The 21,376-nt window shown below is 41.2% G+C and overlaps 1 protein-coding gene across 1 annotated transcript in view; it reads right to left on the bottom strand.

The window, feature by feature from the left end:
* The window catches only part of LOC138966361 (ornithine decarboxylase-like), a 44,231-nt gene extending 24,361 nt beyond the window's left edge, over positions 1–19,870 (bottom strand). Inside the window, exons 1-3 of the mRNA XM_070338561.1 lie at positions 19,706–19,870; positions 17,121–17,255; positions 16,522–16,683 (exon numbers count right to left, since the gene is read on the bottom strand). Coding sequence (XP_070194662.1) covers positions 16,522–16,626 — 105 coding nt within the window. The 5' untranslated portion in view covers positions 16,627–16,683; positions 17,121–17,255; positions 19,706–19,870. The remainder of the gene's footprint in view (positions 1–16,521; positions 16,684–17,120; positions 17,256–19,705) is intronic.
* Positions 19,871–21,376: the final 1,506 nt, after the last annotated feature.

The raw sequence follows: 21,376 nt of genomic DNA, 5'->3' as shown, positions 1-21,376 counted from the left end.
CTTTATAAACATTTGTAACCTCACATTTTAGCATATTTCCACACATTGAATGATAATAATGTTACTTCCAAACAAGAAAACACTAACTACAGCACAAGTTTGCAGTTATGCGTTATATTTTAATCTGCCTGACTGAAAATGTGTGCGTTTCTTCCTTAACCTGTATATCCGCGATTATATAGCAAATTATGTGTATGTAAGTGTGTATATATCCATGTATGCAGGTATGTATGTGTGTATGTATGTATGTATGTATGTATGTATGTATGTATGTATGTATGTATGTATGTATGTATGTATGTATGTATGTATGTATGTATCCTTATGTTTTTATGTGAATCTCTCTCTCTCTCTCTCTCTCACACACACACACACACACACACACACACACACATACATTCACCAACACACACACAATATCTGTTATCCTTGTTGTGGTGCAATTAAGGTCAAGTATACAGCATGACAAAATCCCCTGCAATGCAATAATGACACAAACAACAGATTTTCCAAAAAAACTGTCATAGCAACACAGAAATTGTCTAATCAATGAAATGTAACAAATACAATTGCATAACAGAACAAAGAAACATTTGAATATAACATCAGGTATTTAGCGCCAAAAAGAAACCTAAGTCAGATCATTAGTTATGAGAACCAATTAAGAACATCAAACAACTCAGCGCCATAAAAGTCATTTCAAGTCATCAGTCACACTTTAAATGTCAAAAATCGTCGGGAAATTAATTCAGCATTATAATAATACCATCAATAAACACACAAGCATGAAGATGAAACAGAACAGACGGAAATTGTAGCACCGAAATGAATTATGCAAACACATCGCGATCAAAGAAGAACACCAGGTGACTTTGTGTATTAAAGCCATCGTTAAACAGACATTACACATTCAATGAGATGTACCTACAGATCAGGTAATTCCGTGCTACAAAACCCAGTGCAGATCATAGTCTAAAAGACATCGAGATATTACTAAATTATACAGTACTTCAGCGCCATATAATAATGTAAGATCATCAGTCACACAAAACCGAGATGTAACAAAAAAAAATCGGGTAATTCGATCGATCAGCACCATATGAAAACATTGCAGATCATTAGCCACACAAACAAAGAGATGTAACAAAAACATCAGGTAATTCGATCGATCGGCACCATATAAAAACAGTTACACAAGTTCTCACTGAAAGTGAAGAACGAAGCGGTTCCGCAGGTTGAAATGACACCTTTTTTTGGAGTAACCCAAGACACACGCTTGGCTTGGAAGCCATATTATATTGCAGCCACAGAAGCAACAGGTGTGTGTGTGTGTGTGTGTGTGTGTGTGTGTGTGTGTGTGTGTGTGTGTGTGTGTGTGTGTGTGTGTGTATGTGTGTGTATATGTGTGTGTCTGTTCGTCTGTGTGTCTGTCTGTGTGATTCTGATTAAAAGTGAATGTGCATGTCTATGGGTGTTTTTGTGTAAGTATGTATGTATGTATGTGTGTATGTATGTATGTATATATATATACAGTCGACTCCGGTTAATCGGCCACTTTTGGGACTGACTGAATTATGGCCGATTATCCGAAGTGGCCGATTATCCGAACATCGCATCGGGAAGTTCCTCAGAACAAAAATATTGGATGATGGAAGTTACTTATGGTAGCGGAAAGCGGAAGTTTCGTGCATTGGCATACGTGCTCTACATGTCTCCAAAAAATGTGTCCAGTGTCGTCTGCTTCTGTTTGGCACTGGCACGTTTCCTCACTGCAGCACAGACAACGTCCAGGCAATGCAGTTCTTCTTCCCCGAAGGCATTTTCCAGGGCATATTGAACCAATCAACCAATGCCTCGTCCACTTCATCGTCTTTTCCTCCTCTTTTCCTTTTCTTTGAGACAGACAAGCGTCCACCTACAGCTTCACTCCTGAGATGATCCTCGTCGTTAATCCATCGACAAAGGGTTTTTCTTGGGACCCCTAACTGATTTGCAAGCTGCAATTTTGATGTGTTAGGCGGATATCCTTTCACTTTGTCCAAGAATTCAAGTTTTTCCAAGACGCTGTAATCTTTCCTTTTCGTCGCCATGGTTTGTGCAAAGAGGCTTTCGGCACAAGCAAGTCAGTGTTTGACTGTCAGTTGTTTCGATCACAGTGTGTAAACTCAGTAAACTCACTGGCAGACCTTTGTGCTGTCATGTGAGTAATGATCATGGAACCACTCACAAAAACGTGAAAGTGTGAGGTGGCCGTTTAGCCGATGTGCAAAGTTTTCGTGGTGGCCGATTAACCGAACATTTTAACACATAATATGAAGAAAAGATTCGGTCCCAGGGAAAATAGGCCGATTATCCGGAATTGGGCGATTATCCGGATGGCCGATTAACCGGAATTGACTGTATGTGTGTGTGTGTGTGTGTGTGTCCGTGTGTGTGTGCGTGTGTCCGTGTGTGTTTGTGTCTGAAATTCAGGATCCAACTGTGTCCATGTGCACGTGTGTCTGTGTTTATGTGTGTGTGTTTGTGTTCGTGTGTGCGTGAGTATGTATGCATGTGTGTGTGACTTGGAATAATAGGCCGTGAAAAGTAGGATATGCGCCGAAATGGCTGCAATCTGCTGGTCGATGTGAATGCGTGATGTATTGTGTAAAAAAATTCCATCTCACACGGCATAAATAGATCCCTGCGCCTTGAGTCCGAGTCTGGAGATACGCGCGCGATATAAGACTTCATATAATAATAATAATGATAATGTGTCTCTCTGTCTTTGTGATTCTGGATCAACATTTATTAGTGTGTGTGTGTGTGTGTGTGTGTGTGTGTGTGTGTGTGTGTGTGTGTGTGTGTGTGTGTTTTGTGACAGAACGTTTTACCGAGAATTTACTTTGCAAAGTGAGCATCTACAGCTAGGTTACTTCGAAAAGGGCTTCTGCGTGCTGATCAGTCCTGTGAAGCAATTCATGTTGCAGTGAGGTAGCTACGTGTTTTGTCCACGTGTTTTTAACCAAAATGTCATTGTCCACCAACAAACCTTCTCCTTGGGTCTGTTAATGTTGCTGGGTCACGGGGTCCTGCGTGTCGTCAATAGCCTGTTTCTCATAATAATACTTGTGGCGAAGGTGAGTCATATAAGCATTTGCGGTTCTTGTTAGATCTGTTCACTATAATGGATCTAGTCAAGGCCGCGTCGCAGAGACAAAAATCATTTCCACAGCCGGAAGGCTCGGTTATTCTTTTGAAAGATGTTGCTAGTTCGTTGATCTAACTTTGGTGGGGAGTTGAAAAACCTAAAATTGTAACGTATTTGCATGTGACATTTTCACGGCATGCCTTGATTTAGCCTTCGGCGGTGAAACAGTTGAAAAGCGTTTTAATTCAATCGCAAGGCAAAGTCAAACACATTTACATCAGTATGAGAACAGACTTCCGGATAGATCTGTTGCAGAGATCTTTCACTACACAATATATTTTTCTGTTTCAAAATAAGTTTTCTTTGCGAGCTCGTGGAAAATAAGCGATAATTTCGAATTTCGGCTTGTCGCGACGTCAAGTTTTTCACTGTGCATACTCTGATACTGAACACTGCGTAACAAACTGATTCAGCTTTTGCATGACTGCGAGAGTTGATCAGCTTTTGGTTTTTCACTTCAATCGCTTGTCAAGGTCAAGCCAAAGCACATACTGATTAGAAAAATGTTACTGAACTTACTGGTAGATGTATCTCTTGAGATCAATGAGAAGAAAGATCGAGCGACTTCCTAAAACGCCTGTGTTTAAAAGAAAACACTGTGTTCAGAATTAACCCTTTCAACAACGTAATGATATTTGTGTAAGTTGCTCTTTTAAACATATAATAACAGAAAGTTGATTGTATCGCACGCAAAATTACACGAATCTGGTTAGAATATCTTTCCTTTGCGAGTCTTTGGAACTGGGGCGATAATTTCGAGTGTTTCAGCTTGCCGCGGCGTCATGCAAATAGCTGTATCACTCTGTAAATGACTAGATTCAGCCTTCGGCGGCGCAACCGTTGGATAATCGCTTCACTTCAATCGATCGGCCCGGTCAAAGTATAGCCCGTATTGATGAGAAAAGATGTTCTTCTTGTAGATTAGCCTTTTAAGATTACTGAGAGAAATGGGCGATTTCCAAAAACGCCTGTGTCAAAACAAAACCACTGTGTTCAGAATCAACTATATTCACAACATGTTAATAGTAATTATGAGTCGCTCAGCGGAATACATAATTACAAAGGATTGATCTGATGGTATGCAAAAATGTCAGTAAACTGCATCTAATACTTTTTCCTTGCGAGATCTCAGAACATACGCGATTCGGCCTTGGACGGCGCAAAAGTTGAAATATTGCTTCACTTCAATCGGTTGGCCCGGTTAAAGTATTGCACACATTGATTAGATAAGACATTGTCCTGGTAGATTGGCCTTTTAACATTATTGACAGGAATGGGCGATTTCCAGAAACATCTGTGTAAAAAGTAAAACACTGTGTTCAGAACCCACCCTTTTTCAAGACGTTAATAAAATGTTGATAAGTCGCTCTTTCACATACATCATAACAAAGGGTTGATCTTATGCCACACTAAATTTCAGTATTGTACTTTAAATAGTTTTTCTTCGCGCGCTCTTGGAACTTGGGTGACGATTTCGAGTGTTTCGCTTGCCGCGACGTCAAATAGCTTTTTCCCTGTACACCGCGTTTGCGGCAAAGTCCGAAGCGGGAGATAGCGTTTTGGGGCAAGTTTGGGACTTGTTTTACTCATGAACCAAAAACAGCACGTTCACATACCAACAATCATTCAAAAGAACAACAACTGGAGAAACCCTTGCAAGTTGTTTGACGTTTTCAAAATATTTATTTAGCCTTTTAAATCTTCAGAGAAAAGTAAAAAAAAATCACGGCTGTGGCCGCCATTTTGGATTTTCTCTGTGGGCCTCCCTAACAGTGGCAAGTTCATTTTTACAATCATCTCAGAAAACATTGCTTCAGCACGGACTACAGCCTTTTCTTCTGGCAGGATTTGCTTTGCGGGAATGAACTTCATAATTCCTTGGCAGCTTTCAGCGGATTTCTTTGCAGCAACCTTGTCCAGGTGAGTTTTGGAAATGCAGTGTCGTTCGATGTCATATTTCCCAGCATGGGCAACGGAGAAATCTGATTTATAGTACTTGCAGTGTGCATGACTTTTTCCCATAGTAGACTCCACAATTCCTGTCTCTTTCTTATATTTCTCCAAGAAAATCTGCTGCTTCTGCTGTTTAGACTTGGTACAGTCATCCGAAACTGACACATTTTACTGCTTCATTTTGCCACGATTCTCCAGACGATCGCACGTGCCAACAACTGATGAACAAGGTTTCCACAGCTGAAGACTCGCTGTCAGGGTTATCTCCCTTCGACCGAAACCGGTATCAGTTGTACCATCCCGTAATCAGCACACCAACACCGGAAAACGTATTCTAGACTTTTCTTATGCGTATTTTGTGCGTGTGTCGCGTATTTGCGTACCGATAATAATTTGGCGTACAAAATACGCCCAAATCGTACTGGTAAACAGGTCTGCGTACAACTAACCTCTGTTAGTGTCAGCCATGAGAGTCATTTACAAGAAGTAAAGACACAGAATGTTGGCAAACACTGACACTATTGATTAATGCAAACAGATAATGTTGACCGCATTAATATTGTAATTTGACGTGGGATTGAATGCTTCCGGTCAATTCTAAACACTGTTGATAGAAGGAAAAGAAAATTGTTGTGAGTTTGCTGTCCATCGATCAGTCACGCACATAACAAAAATAATTTGATATGGTCACGGCTCAGAAATGGCGTCGAACTCCACCCTTGCCCCATTCAAACGCCCCACACGCTCAGTTATGGTTTATTCTACCTTTGAAAGTACTGACACGGGGTGCAGATATGAATACAGTTACTATTCTGGTAGAAACCGAAAGGTTTGATGACTTTGTTTTCGAGCAAGGCGCAATAGTAGAGTGAATTTACGTCGATTTTTGGGCCGGAAGTTGGGACACTTTTTTACTTGGTGTCGAAACGTCGTATTTGTGCGTACTACACACACTGCTTGGATAAGAACTTGATGGAGAGGGAAAGAGAAGGTGTTAGTTATTGTTTACATACTGCACGATAACCAGTACCTCACCCCAACAGTCGGCTGAGATCAAGTTTAGATCCAACGGTGAGTATGTTACTTTTCGTGTTTGGAGTCACGTAGGCAGTTTTAGCTTTTGCCGCGCTTTTAATAATGATGACAGACGTTGAACTAAGCGATAAACTTGGACAAGAAAGAACAATCTACTACTTAAAACAAAAAATATGCACAAACACAGAAGACAAAGCAATGAAAATAAGTCTTAAGTTCGTTGTTGTGTACTTTCGTGTTACCGCGAAAAGTAACAACGTAAATCAAAGTTGTTTATCGACATGTTCCTGACTTCCAACGATGGAAACAACTGTTCTATCGTCTGCTACAAAGTTGCATTGACCGTCTCGAACTCAGAACTCAGTGTGGCATGGAGGAGATGGACGTAAACGGCCAAGATAAAAACCACTGGTTTTTCGTTGTATGTAACATACTCACCTGCAGTTTGAAACACTGTTATTTTCACTAAATAACAACTTACTTCCTTTTTTTTTCATCTGAAAGTTAGAAGTGTTATTGTGATTTGTTTTGATAAAATTTGCATTTTTTAGGACAAAGATTTTTCTTTATTTTGATTTTTAAAGACATATGTTTGAGACGATTCACCCAATTTCCCAAGTTATTCAGCGTTCATGTCATTGCATGTGTTTTTTCTGGCCTTTTCTATAGTCTTTCCATACAGTTCACCTTGTGCTTTGTTTTCATGCCAATTTAATGAAATAAATTACAGGAAAAAGAAATATATGTTTTTTTACATTGAGTGCGTTACTCACACCACTCGCACATCGTGAGAGGTAACACACTCCAATCGTTTGTAGAGTTATCTTGAAAATTATTTAAATCTTGCTGGAACAAAGTAAGGAATGAATCAAGTAAACAGAAAATGATGTCTGCGTTTATTGTTTTGAATTAGAGTGGTTTTTTTTAGGAACAGTGTTGAGTGTGTTACTCACACCACTCGCACATCGTGAGAGGTAACACACTCCAATAGTTTGTACAGTTATCTTGAAAATTATTTAAATCTTGCTGGAACAAAGTAAGGAATGAATCAAGTAAACAGAAAATGATGTCTGCGTTTATTGTTTGAATTAGAGGGGTTTTTTTTAGGAACAGTGTTGAGTGTGTTACTCACACCACTCGCACATCGTAAGAGGTAACACACTCCAATAGTTTGTACAGTTATCTTGAAAATTATTTAAATCTTGCTGGAACAAAGTAAGGAATGAATCAAGTAAACAGAAAATGATGTCTGCGTTTATTGTTTTGAATTAGAGGGTTTTTTTTTAGGAACAGTGTTGAGTGTGTTACTCACACCACTCGCACATCGTGAGAGGTAACACACTCCAATAGTTTGTACAGTTATCTTGAAAATTATTTAAATCTTGCTGGAACAAAGTAAGGAATGAATCAAGTAAACAGAAAAGGATGTCTGCGTTTATTGTTTTGAATTAGAGTGTTTTTTTGACTCACATGCGAAGCAAAAGTGAGTATGTACTCACCCGAGTCGTCCGTCCGTCCGGAAAACTTTAACGTTGGATATTTCTTGGACACTATTCAGTCTATCAGTACCAAATTTGGCAAGATGGTGTATGATGACAAGGCCCCAAAAAACATACATAGCATCTTGACCTTGCTTCAAGGTCAAGGTCGCAGGGGCCATAAATGTTGTCTAAAAAACAGCTATTTTTCACATTTTTCCCATTTTCTCTGAAGTTTTTGAGATTCAATACCTCACCTATATATGATATATAGGGCAAAGTAAGCCCCATCTTTTGATACCAGTTTGGTTTACCTTGCCTCAAGGTCAAGGTCACAGGAGCTCTTCAAAGTTGGATTGTATACATATTTTGAAGTGACCTTGACCCTGAACTATGGAAGATAACTGTTTCAAACTTAAAAGCACATGTTATGCTTTCCTCATGAGACACATTTGGTCACATATGATCAAGGTCAAGGTCACTTTGACCCTTATGAAATGTGACCAAAATAAGGTAGTGAACCACTAAAAGTGACCATATCTCATGGTAGAAAGAGCCAATAAGCACCATTGTACTTCCTATGTCTTGAATTAACAGCTTTGTGTTGCATGACCTTGGATGACCTTGACCTTGAGTCAAGGTCACATGTATTTTGGTAGGAAAAATGTGTAAAGCAGTTCTTAGTGTATGATGTTATTGCTAGGTTTAGTTATTTGACCTTGACCCTGAAGGTCAAGGTCATGTAAAGGTCAAGGTCAAGCATGTGAGTCGTATGGGCTTTGCCCTTCTTGTTACAATTTACTTTGAAGGATTGGTAATTTTCAGTTCTTTGAGTACTTGTTTGATCGTTGTTTTGTTTATTGGTGTTCATGTAACACACACACTTGCCTAGGGTACCGAGATATGCAGATTATTGCTGTCGGAATGTGTCAACAATAGTTTCAATAGTTGTGTAGCAACCATGGTGTCATTCTTATAATTAATTTCACAATTAACTGAATGCACTGAATATGAACAACGTTTTGTTCATGTTATGACAGTGTTTTGTAACACACTCATTGGCGAATAAACAGCATTTTCCTTGATAACTTCAAAATCCGCCTTCAACCTAAGATTTTTTTGTTGGGTTTATCAAGTTTTTTTGCACAGTGTATTGTTTTCATTACCAAGTGGATGGATATATGCTTTATACCTTACAAAATAATGTGAAGTAAGACTTTATTGGTGAAATGTAACACACTCAGTGTTAAAAGTGAGAAAATCTTCTCTGTATTGTGAATTGGAGCATGGTAGAAGTCATAAGACATCATTGTTAGGTTGTTATGGTTTTGCTCTTTCATTTTTCATTCTTTTGCATGCATTTTTCATGTGAATATCTTGACAGTGTCCTAAAGTTTGATTTTTTTGGTGAAATGTAACACACTCATTGGAAACTTTTAGGAATGACTTGACAGATAACTGATAATGGGAATAACGGGTCCGGTATCATTGATGCATTTCAACTCTTTACTATTATGTACTTGTTTCTCTTCCCATTACATGTATTTCTAAGGTTGTGTGTGTAAAATAAATAGGAATTTCGCAGTTTTGAATGTCTGTGTTGTGAGACACAGAAAGTTGATTTTTGTTTGAATACATTTTCACATCTTGTTCTGATTTGATTTTTTTTGCAGACTGTCCGTATGAAGTGTGTGGAACTAAGAATTGATTGACTGCTGAAACAGTAATCTTTTCAGTTCTTTGAGTACTTGTTTGATCGTTGTTTTGTTTATTGGTGTTCATGTAACATACACACATTCCTAGGGTACCTAGATATGCAGATTATTGCTGTCGGGGAATGCCACTTTTCACAAATGAAGATCAAGGTAGATACTAACTAATGCAGTTAACTTTTATTGTGTAATAGGTTTACTGTTAACTGTATATTAGAAAACAATGTGTGACACGGTGTTATGTAACACACTCCAGTTAAAATTTAAAATGCAATTCATTCCGCAGTAATTGATGAAAATACATTGTTACTGCCCAGACACAACTAAACACATAAACAGTTTTGCTGGACCCCAAAATGGAAAGTAATCCAAAAGTTTGTATTTGTGACTCAAGTGTCCCACAAATTGGACACCTTTTCTGAGCCATGACCATATGACAGAATAAAGCAGGAGCAGAGAGATAGGATAGGAATATGGAAACACATTTCTTGGGACCTGACCTTTGCAGGAAAGTGAACTGAAAGGAGTACATGATTGTGAACAGAACAGAATCATTTTGATCAGTTTGCAATCACATGAAAGAGTTTGACATATGCAATCAAACATTTTAATAGTAAATTTTCATTTGATTAATATACTTACCCGAATCACATAAAGCATTGACGTAGTCTGAGATGCTGAGGTCTGAAAAGGCTACCCGTCTTAAACAATTTTAAAGGGAAGCAACCCCACAACAAAAAGTGTAAAGGTAGCCATGGTAATGACCACAGACCAGGGGAGTTACCTCCCATTGGTGTGTACTATGTCACTACCGCTCTTCAACACGTGGTCAAGATCATACGGCTTTAAAGAAAACTAAACAAGAAGGGCAAAGCCCATACGACTCACATGCTTGACCTTGACATGACCTTGACCTTCAGGGTCAAGGTCAAATAACTAAACCTAGCAATGACATCATACACTAAGAACTGCTTTACACAGTTTTCCTACCAAAATACATGTGACCTTGACCCAAGGTCAAGGTCATCCAAGGTCATGCAACACAAAGCTGTTAATTCAAGACATAGGAAGTACAATGGTGCTTATTGGCTCTTTCTACCATGAGATATGGTCACTTTTAGTGGTTCACTACCTTATTTTGGTCACATTTCATAAGGGTCAAAGTGACCTTGACCTTGATCATATGTGACCAAATGTGTCTCATGATGAAAGCATAACATGTGCCCCACATAATTTTTAAGTTTGAAACAGTTATCTTCCATAGTTCAGGGTCAAGGTCACTTCAAAATATGTATACAATCCAACTTTGAAGAGCTCCTGTGACCTTGACCTTGAAGCAAGGTAAACCAAACTGGTATCAAAAGATGGGGCTTACTTTGCCCTATATATCATATATAGGCGAGGTATTCAATCTCAAAAACTTCAGAGAAAATGCGAAAAATGTGAAAAATAGCTGTTTTTTAGACAACATTTATGGCCCCTGCGACCTTGAAGCAAGGTCAAGATGCTATGTATGTTTTTTGGGGCCTTGTCATCATACACCATCTTGCCAAATTTGGTACTGATAGACTGAATAGTGTCCAAGAAATATCCAACGTTAAAGTTTTCCGGACGGACGGACGACTCGGGTGAGTACATAGACTCACTTTTGCTTCGCATGTGAGTCAAAAACCATAAGCGGGGTTGGTGGGAGGGCATAAACTATGTGATTCGGTTAAATATATTAATCAAATGAAAATTTACTATTAAAATTTTCAATTAAATTACATAATCTTACTCCGAATCACATAAAGCAGATAGCTTCAACAAGGCGGTGGGAAAGAAAATCTAACTCACTCTTAAATCCTTGCCAGGAACTGGCCGCCTGCAACTAAAGGCCATGTCAGACGCACAACACAAAACAGTGTTTTCTTTCAAAACAAACACAAAACAGCGTGTTTCCCATGTGACCCAAAACGCGTTTCAGAAAACACTGTTTCATGTTTTCGCATCGTGTTTTGGGTTTTAGAGCATGCTCTAAAATCTGAAAACACGTTTTGGTAGTCAGCCAAGTTGATGTGCCACAGGCTCTGCTCTGCCGACCACAGACCCGACGCTGTATGCCGGTCCGTGTGTGCCCCCCACCTCAGCAAGGACGCATCTGTGAAGAGGTCCGTGTCTGGAGGAGGCAAGGCAATCGGCACACCCCTGCAGACCCAATCCGTGTCCAACCACGGAAGGGTCGCGGACTGAAACCATCCCTGGAGAGGGACAAGGGCGTTCCAGTCCAAACAAGGAGAGTCCACGTACGGTTTCAGCGCCAACTGAAATGGCCGTTTGTGAACTCTGCCCAGGGGAACCAAGAAAGCCATGGACTCCATCTGCCCCCAGATGGAGGCTAGCGTCCGAAGGGAAGCCCGCAGGAGAGGTAAAGTGGAGCGAATGAGAGCTTGAAGCTTGTCCACTTGCCTATGGGAGAATTGGACAGTCCAAGAAACCGTGTCGAAGGACATCCCCAGGTAGATGAATGTCCGAGACGGAATCAGCTCCGACTTTGATCGGTTGATCGAAAAGCCCAACATATTGGCTTCTCGAAGAACCGACTGGGTATGATGCGCGCAGCCTGTCTGGCTTTGGTTCAGAACGAGCCAATCGTCCAGATACACACGCAGTCGAATACCCTGCGACCTCACCAGTGCGCTAAACTGTCTCACCACCATGGTAACAAGAAGAGCAAACGCTCGATCGAGTCACTTTCGCAGTTCTGAATATTATATGAGGCATCAGATGGACAGGAAGAAATTGCTATTCACAACACAATGAGTCACGTTCACATAAAATTTGAGCCCGGTCACTTTTATAGTTTCCGAGAAAAGCCCAACGTTAAGTTGTGTGTTGCCGAACAGAAAAGGCTAGTTATCTCCCTTGTTTTTCTGATAACGTTCGTAAAAGGCTACAGATGTAAATACTTTGATGTAAAGAATAATCCTACAAAGTTTCAATCACATCCGATGAACTTTGTCAAAGATATAAAATGTCTAATTTTTCCTTTGACGCTGACCTGTGACCTTGAAAAAGGTCAAAGGTCAACGAAACCATCGTTAAAGTGTAGAGGTCATTGGAGGTCACGACTAAACAAAATATGAGCCCGATCGCTTTGATAGTTTCCGAGAAAAGTCCAACGTTAAGGTGGTGTCTACGGACGGACGGCCGGCCGGCCGGCCGGCCGGACAGACTAACACTGACCGATTACATAGAGTCATTTTTTCTCAAGTGACTCAAAAACCCAAGGTGCCAGAGACAGCCCGAAGGGCAGGGCGCGGAACTGGTAGATCTGATCGCCCCACCGGAAACGATGCCACTTCCTGTCGGGCGGATGCATAAGAATGTGAAAATATGCATCCGTCAGATCGATCGAGGTCGCCCAGTCTACTGGGCGGAGGGAGTCTTTGACCGAGGCTGGCGTCTCCATCTTGAACCGTATCGCTCTCAAGAAAGTATTGAGATGTGATAGATCCAGGACGGGACGCCACGCCACGCTCCTGAGGCCTTGGGAACGGCGAAAAGCCGCCCGTAGAACCTGAGGGAGCTGTGGTCTAAAACCCTCTCCACTGCGCCCTTCTGCAGCAGGGAGACAATTTCCGTCTGAAGAACGGACCTTGCCTCCAGCGAGGAGGGGGGCTTGAAAACTGGCGGACGCCTGGACAGAGGTGCCTTCGCTTCCTGCCAAAGCAGGCGGAAGCCCGATCTCACCACGCCCACAATCCATTGGCTGTGTGCAGAGACCATCCAATGATAAAGTGCCCGGGAGGGGCCCCCCGCCATCACCAAAGTGGAGGGCGGAGGGGGAGTGAGATTGGGAGCACTTCATTGGGGGTGGGGGCTTGCAGCTAGAGCTGCCCCTCCCCCTGCCTGACGCTGATCTTTTCCTCGAACCTCGAGAAACGGACCGAGACTGCCTTGTCTGCCGGTTTAGCTTGGCCAGAAGCCTGAGCTGGCTTCTGCTGAGGAGGCTTGCTCTGCTTCAACCCTTGAAGAGAGAAGTCGGAGAACTGTTGATCTCTGTTCGACTGGATCTCCTCTCTTCTGGCGTCAAACACCAGATGTCCGAAAAGAGATCCCTCTACCACGGGCGAGGCTCTCAATGCGAGAGGAACAAGTCCCTCTGACACATGACTGAATGAGCATAGTGAAGGGAGGACAGCCTCATCTGCTCTTCGTTCACGCTGGCAAGGGCTGACAAGAGAGTGGAGACATCAGCGTCCTGATCTGCACTAAGTGTGAAAGGATCCAGTGACTCAGTGAGAGAACGAGAGAGAGCTCTGATGATCGTCTCCGAGATGGAAGCAAGTTCCAAAAGCTGACGTCCCAATTTCCTCTGAAGAGACGATGGTGTGTTCTGGTAACACAACACCCGAGTCCCTCTTAAACTGCTTCGTCAGCAGAGGAAGCAGTTCCTGCGTCAGCGGTAACGTTGTATGTGGAAGAGCAAAGGACGACAACAAGTTCCGACTAAGCTTCGGCAAGATGAACTTCTTATGACAAGAAGGAACAAAAGTCGAAGCCTGTGTAGCCGAAGCCAACCAAGGCTGAGCCTGTTCCGGAACCGAACCATGAGAAACGAGTAGCGGAACGGGAACACTGGGGATACCACGTCCGGCAGGAGATGGTCTTGCCAAAACCTGCGAAAGTTGGTACGCCACCGAAGGTGACTCCTCGAACCGGAAGTAGGAATCCTCCTCCTTCGCGGAACGGAAGTCCGACATTGCCGACGGAGCAACCGAAGAGGAAGCCGCCGAAGCTGTCACGTTTCAATATCACAATAAGGTGATTATGAACAATCAAACGCGACCCATGATACTGCTATGGGTTCACGCGAGTGCTGGGGTGCGATTGCACCGACTTCAGACGCAGACAGCTTCAGCTGAACGGTTCATACCACCACCTATGGGTTCACGCGAGTGCTGGGGTGCGAATGCACTGACTTCAGACGCAGACAGCTTCAGCTGAACGGTTCATACCACCACCCCCCTCCCCCCTTTTTTCTCAACGAATTTGCATCGATCTCAAGAATGGTCTGTAAGCTAAGGAAAATATCGGAATTCCGATAAAAATCGGACCAGTCCCATGTCTGCATTACGTGCCTCGTCCGAGACAACAACAAGTACAGGCGGTTTGGAAGATGACGTCGAAGATTTAGGTTTAACCCTGCCCTTGACATCAGCATTTCCACGTTTTTTATCACTGTCAGCCATGCTGACCAACAAAAATGGCCGCCAAACAATAAAGTTAATGAAAAATTTACGAGTCCAAAAACTGGACGAAAAGTCAGCAACTTACAACAAAATTCTTGTCAGAATAATGACTAAAAGGAACGAGCTCACCAACTACAATGCAGAAGGCAAGCCAGACAGGTATGTGGGTGGGTGTCAAGCAAACACCAAACAGCTACAGCCATGAGAGCGCAAAAAATCCACAACCTTCTCCTCAGAGCTGAAAAAGTCGTATGATCTTGACCACGTGTTGAAGAGCGGTAGTGACGTAGTACACACCAATGGGAGGTAACTCCCCTGGTCTGTGGTCATTACCATGGCTACCTTTACTCTTTTTGTGGTGGGGTTGCTTCCCTTTAAAATTGTTTAAGACGGGTAGCCTTTTCAGACCTTAGCATTTCAGACTATGTCAATGCTTTATGTGATTCGGAGTAAGAATATGTAATTTAATTGCCGGTACCAAAACACTGACAGGCTTCCATTTGAAACTTCTTGTCTGTCATTATGGATGAACAACCTCCCAAAGCCTAAATCAGACCTGGGAACCCCTGTTTTGCACTTTGAGTATTCTCAAACAAACTTGGTGTATTTTCACACAAAAAAATGAGCGTACTCCACACAGCGTTTGCACATCCATGATTAAAACATGCCTCATGCGCGTCCGTCACACCGTTAATTAAGTTTACCTATACATTTAAAACAAATGCTTTTTTCAATTTTTACTGACACAAACTGTACCGTATTTGACGGACAAGCCGCGACTTTAAAAAAATCGCATTGCGCGGCTTATAAAAAGATGCGGCTAAAACGTTACCTAAACTTGAATAGCATTCACCTAATGGAAGTCGCCGCGGATTTTCATTTCGCTCGATTAGCGATTACTGGTACTTTATTAGCTCTCTACTCAAGACTCGGCGCTTTTCTCTTTCTTTCGCGAATCTTCGTTTGTCAACACGTCGTCGTGACAAGCGTACAGAGAAACACCGAATGTATCAGGATCTCGCGCGCGCGAGATTTCGTTTTTTTGTGTCTCGCGATAGTTGGAGGAGCGAGAGCAGCCATGTTGTGTTTTCGTCTGCTCGAAATGTGCGCAAAAGTCGTAAATCATCCAAAAAAAGCTTATTACGGGCGGGACTACATGTGTGTGTTGGTAACAAATTGTGTGTGTGTGATATTTTTCTTCAAACTTTTTCACTTTTCTTCTTTGTTTCACTTGTTTATTCTCGGAGCCGATTTCGACAAATACCGTACTTTCGTTTGCCTGGTTGTTTTCATTGATTGACATGATCCGATTATATTTTTTTCGACGGCGGCTAATATACTATAGTGACGTAATCATGTGCCAAAATACTGGATCGGCTTCAGGATGGGCTTGTGAAGAAAAGTAGTCTAGGAATTGTCCTCGTCGTATTTTTTTCCCACTGACCGTACTGAGCGTATTCTCGACAATCATGCGTACACAATACGGCGAAATCGTATGGGTTCCCAGGTCTGCTAAATAAAGCCCTCCATCACCTCCCTCTGTCTGGCTTCAATAAGGCTTTGGAAGAGAGCCAATCCAGGATAACTGAGGAGCTTAAAATGGAAACTGTATCAATGTGTAAAAGTTTCTCACTCCCCTTGGCAGAGTGACTAGCTAGTAGACATCTAGCCCTTATTTCTGTGTGAAACTGAAAGCATTTTAGTACAGATTTGAGACCTAGCAAGAGCTTTTGACGATCTCAATGCAAGAAAGATTGACTGAATACACAGCGCTATTTGTCAGCACGACAACAGACACAATTTGTAAAGCAACAGCTGTCAGAAAGAAAATAATTTTGCTGAAACAATACATAGCAAAATGTGTCGTGTAAGCGTGGGACACAATTAATTTCACCTGTAAATGTAATTAAATAAAATACCTGAAGCTCCAGGTGTGCTACTCTCTCCTGGACCAGTTCCATGTAGGGTTTTCTACTCGAGTGCAGCTGCACTTTGCAGTTCTTGCCAAAACCAACTGTCTTCATTATGTCGGATTTCTAGTTTTGCAGAAAATGTCAAAAGTATGAGGCTATATGAACAATCTGGAACAGAAAAAAAAGCATTCTGATTACAAGAACAGTTAGTGGTTACATTCAAACAGATACAAATGTTATGAAATTGCCATGACTTTTTATTTAACAAACAATACAGAAATGTTTGGATGTGCAAAAAGAAAAATGCATGGTGCGCTTTAAATTAAAACGAGATACAAGACAATTGCCTAGACCTAACAGCATGCAGCTATAAGCGTAAAAAAAAAAAAAAAGGACCCAAGCAACAAAAACTTTCATTCACTAATTCAGTTCACGTCAAACTCAACCCTTAACTTCTGCCTGCATACACAAACCCATGTACAATCTTGAAATGACATTTGTAAGTCAACTTGTTAATATTGTGAAGAATATATATTTTAACTAACAAATAATGCAAAAGAACATCACAAACAAAACCGTGACAATCTGCAATAAATTGAACTTACCTGGCCAGTCGAAACACCTGCTTTTGCTAAATACTAGCTGGGATCCCAGGGCGGCTCCGCGTTGAAGTTGAACTTGCGCTTAAAACGCCGCAATCCTTCAAGGCTTTCTAGGTAGAGGACAGCTGAGAAGCCGCCCTGAAACAATAAAACCAACAGAGGTGAGACTTATTCAACCTTTCGCTGCCTGAAAGACTTCAGCTGACGTCCTGAACAAAGTCTGTGTGCGTTGTGTATCCATTTATACATCAAGGGCACATAGTAAATTGTCAATCCAGGTAAATACAGGTATGCTTTGTAGAAAAAATATTTCATGGCAGCTAACAGGTTAACAACATAATGTCACAAACAGAACACCCCGCAATGCACAGCTGCTATCGCTAACATGTGTAAAAGAGAAGCCACATCATGATGTGAGAATAATAACAGTAACCAATAATTATAAGGCACAGCTTATTAGTAACGTATCCTGATTTGGCCTATTATGGTCCGCTGGACCCGAAAAGCAACAGCTAACTAACCATAGATGACACCAAACCAAAACCAGATAATCGTCACGCTCATAAGATAATTGCCTATGTCATTTTTTTATGTTTTAAAAAAAACGCAAAAAACTTTCTTTGGTTTCTAAACAATCTATCACATTTTAGTAATAAGTTGCAAATTGCCTATCTGGAGCTGTTACCACGGGATGAACGTGAGATAAAGAGCTGACAGCAACATTTTCAATCAGCAAAACTGCATAACAACCCACAAAGAGCTTTTGCATACCGTCACATTATTAAAACAAGTCTTCGGTATCATAAAGAAAAAGTGCCTAACTCAAGAAACGAGATCGGCAGTTATGCTTACGGTACCGTGGCAATGGTTTTCGTTGGTCTGACTGAGAGTTTGAACTCTCTGACACATGATAGACACCCTTCCAGTAGCTTCCCCTGTAGTTTCACTACAGAAATGCCTAACACTGAGATAGGTATTTTTCTTATGAGCATGACGTAATGCTGGTTCAGTGCCCGTGTTAATCCAAAAAATGGATAATTAACAAACATTTTCTTCCAAACACAGAGAAAGAATTCGTCAACCTGTCAGTTGGTACTGGTTTTGATGCAATTTGACATGTCAAAATAAAGTTTCATTTACTAGACTGGTCACCCACACCAATTGTGACTAAATGACTTTTTTGTCACCTATTTATTTTTTTGACATGTACCTATTAGTATTACTGGTTTTCAAAACACCTACGCTATCTGTTTCACTGCTGCCTTATTTGACTAACATACATTGTAACACATACTTGACATAGTAACAAGTTGTTGCGACAGCCATACTGACCCTGACAGTGACATGAAAGCAACATTTTAAGAAACATTGACATCTCTAACGTGGTGAGAACTACTTGCAGCAATTTATTGGTTAAACTTGTACAGAGAAAAAACAAAAGCAAGGTAAAAAATAAAAAAAAATAATAAAACCATGTTCACCCCACCCTCTGTCACTGTCCGGTGACATGAAACTCCTAAAATTCCTGTTTTACTATGGCTGATGGGGTCTATGTCGGCCAAAAGAGTGGGATTCCCTGTAGGTCGAGTTCCTGTAGGTGGATTCCCTGTATACCTAAGACTTTAAAATTGGCAATCTAGTATACAGGGAATCCCACAGGGTGCAGTTTTTCAATAAAACTTGCAAATCATACTCGAATTTCTAAGAAATATCAAAAAAAGATCGAAAAACATCAAATTATAACGATGTCGCTAAGCATCACGTGACTTTCATTGATATTAGCAAAACGCTACAGGAACTACACCCTGTGGTATTCCCTGTATACATACAAGATTGCCAATTTTAAAGTCTTAGGTATACAGAGAATCCACCTACAGGAACTCGACCTACAGTGAATCCCATTCTTTGACATAGACCCCAACAGCTTTACTATGGGGTACCGTTACTATGTGATGATTACAACCCTTTTGTGAGCTAGATTTTTTTGTTCAACGAGCTTTTTGTCTATTGAATACTAGGACTCAAATCATGACATTACGACATTCAACGCCAAGCCCTCCTGAGAACTAAGTTTCGAGACAGGTCGCGGTCTCCTACCGGGTGGGAACGGGTCAAATTCGTGTGACATTACTTTCTATGAAAGGCCATAGCAACAGAATCACGCCTGTACTGGGGTACATCTTCAATGACATCCCAACGAATATATCACGGATTGATACAGAACGAACAGCTTAATCAGGTACCTCATATCAGGCAAGAAACACGCTAGTCAGTGTCCCATCACTAAGCTTACCATCATCCCCTCTGGCTCTTCGCACTCAACTACTGAACTTTGCAACGTCAATCACTTGAGTAATCGTTGGGTCCGAAAGTAACCGTGTGAGAAAAGTTCGTAGTTACTGCAAACGCTTCGAAAATGAAACACATAATTACACGGATTCCTGCATAATGAACAGTTCAATCAGATAGCAACTGTTTTAATTGAGATCGAACTAGCCAACTCGACCAGACACGTGATAGCTTCATGCACATGCCGGTTTTAGGGCTGGAAAAAAAATCGTTTTACTTTATAAAAGAACGGCATTTACCTGACCCGGAGACTCAATCCCAAATGCTTGTTCTTCGTTGGACGTAATTTTGCTTGGTTACCGATGATCAGAGAGACAAATAATGATTCATAAGGTCGGCTTTGCGGAGCTGCTATCTACCACGTCCTTCGCGCTCGCCACCATGCACAAAATGAACGATCCTAATATGGCGGACTACCTATTAAAATGACGCGCAATAATCTAAGGTTGCTATATTTTTGAATGCTTTAGTTCCGATTTTGGCATTTTTCAGACAATGAATACAAAGGAAAATGATTTGTTGTATTTCTGGTTATTTTCCTTGAAGAGAATATGCCTTTATTTCAGTTGCAGACAGGGTACTATTTTCTCTGTGCTGACAGACAGAAAGACGCTATTTTGGGTTCGCCCGAAGATATTTTTAGTGCACATATCCCCGTTTGTAGCTAAATCGAGATGGCAAATGCAACTTACAGCGCTTTTCATGTAAATTAAAATGTTCATAACAAGTTGGTAAACGGCGCTTTTACGAAAACTGATGTCAATGAACCAACACCAACAATACTCAATAATACTGAAACACAAAATATCATGATGGCAACTGATTCAACAAACGCTTAATCTGAGAAAACTATAAAAAAAAAATTAATAAGGGCTGGGCCCCGAATATGGACCACTTTTTGTTTCATGCGGCTAATAACTTACACTAGATTGTTTTCTTGCGGGGAAGTTTCATTTTGTGCTTGTTAGTTATTCTCTCTTTAGTTAAACAAAAGCCTGATTCTACGGAAACGTTAGCTTTGATAGACCGCCGCGTTAGCAAAACAAATTGATAAATACAAAAAAATGTCACAACTGGTCCATATTCAGAGCCTGGGTAACTACTATGGACCAGTGAGGAGCGGCCCTCACGAATCATGTTAAAAAGCCCACTAGCCTACTCAGACTTCAAAATAACATGACTCCAAGTCAGACTAATTCAAATATGCATCAGCCTGATTTAATCCAGTTTCGCCCCGGTTCGATGAGAACCGATTATTTGAAGCCCAGAAGGAAACTAAAGAAAATTATCAAAAACAGACAGAAAATAAATGAAATTATTTAACTTTCACGTAAAGAAGATTGTTTGGTATACTTTTTGGAAAACTTGAGAGCTAGTAGTAGGTTATTTTCAGCAAGCCGCGTTCTGCGTAATCGAATCAGTCCAGTCTTTATCTTTTCTTTTCTATTGTTTCTATCATGAGTGGCACACATTCATGAGGAAAAAAAGCGGAAAGTCTAACGGTTTTGTAGTTTGTGTGTCAACAACAGTTTTGACATGATGTGCAAGTTATCCAGAAAGGGTCAATGTTGCGAATGACTGGGTGGCCGAGTGGTAACGCACTTGCGCTCGGAAGCGAGAGGTTGCGAGTTCGACCCTGGGTCAGGGCGTTAGCAATTTTCTCCCCCCTTTCCTAACCTAGGTGGTGGGTTCAAGTGCTAGTCTTTCGGATGAGACGAAAAACCGAGGTCCCTTCGTGTACACTACATTGGGGTGTGCACGTTAAAGATCCCACGATTGACAAAAGGGTCTTTCCTGGCAAAATTGTATAGGCATAGATAAAAATGTCCACCAAAATACCCGTGTGACTTGGAATAATAGGCCGTGAAAAAGTAGGATATGCGCCGAAATGGCTGCGATCTGCTGGCCGA

This window comes from Littorina saxatilis, linkage group LG5 (assembly GCF_037325665.1).
Source record: "Littorina saxatilis isolate snail1 linkage group LG5, US_GU_Lsax_2.0, whole genome shotgun sequence".
NCBI lineage: Eukaryota > Metazoa > Mollusca > Gastropoda > Littorinimorpha > Littorinidae > Littorina > Littorina saxatilis.
Note: the sequence above shows the minus strand (reverse complement) of the source record. Positions and strands in the feature narration are given on the sequence as shown.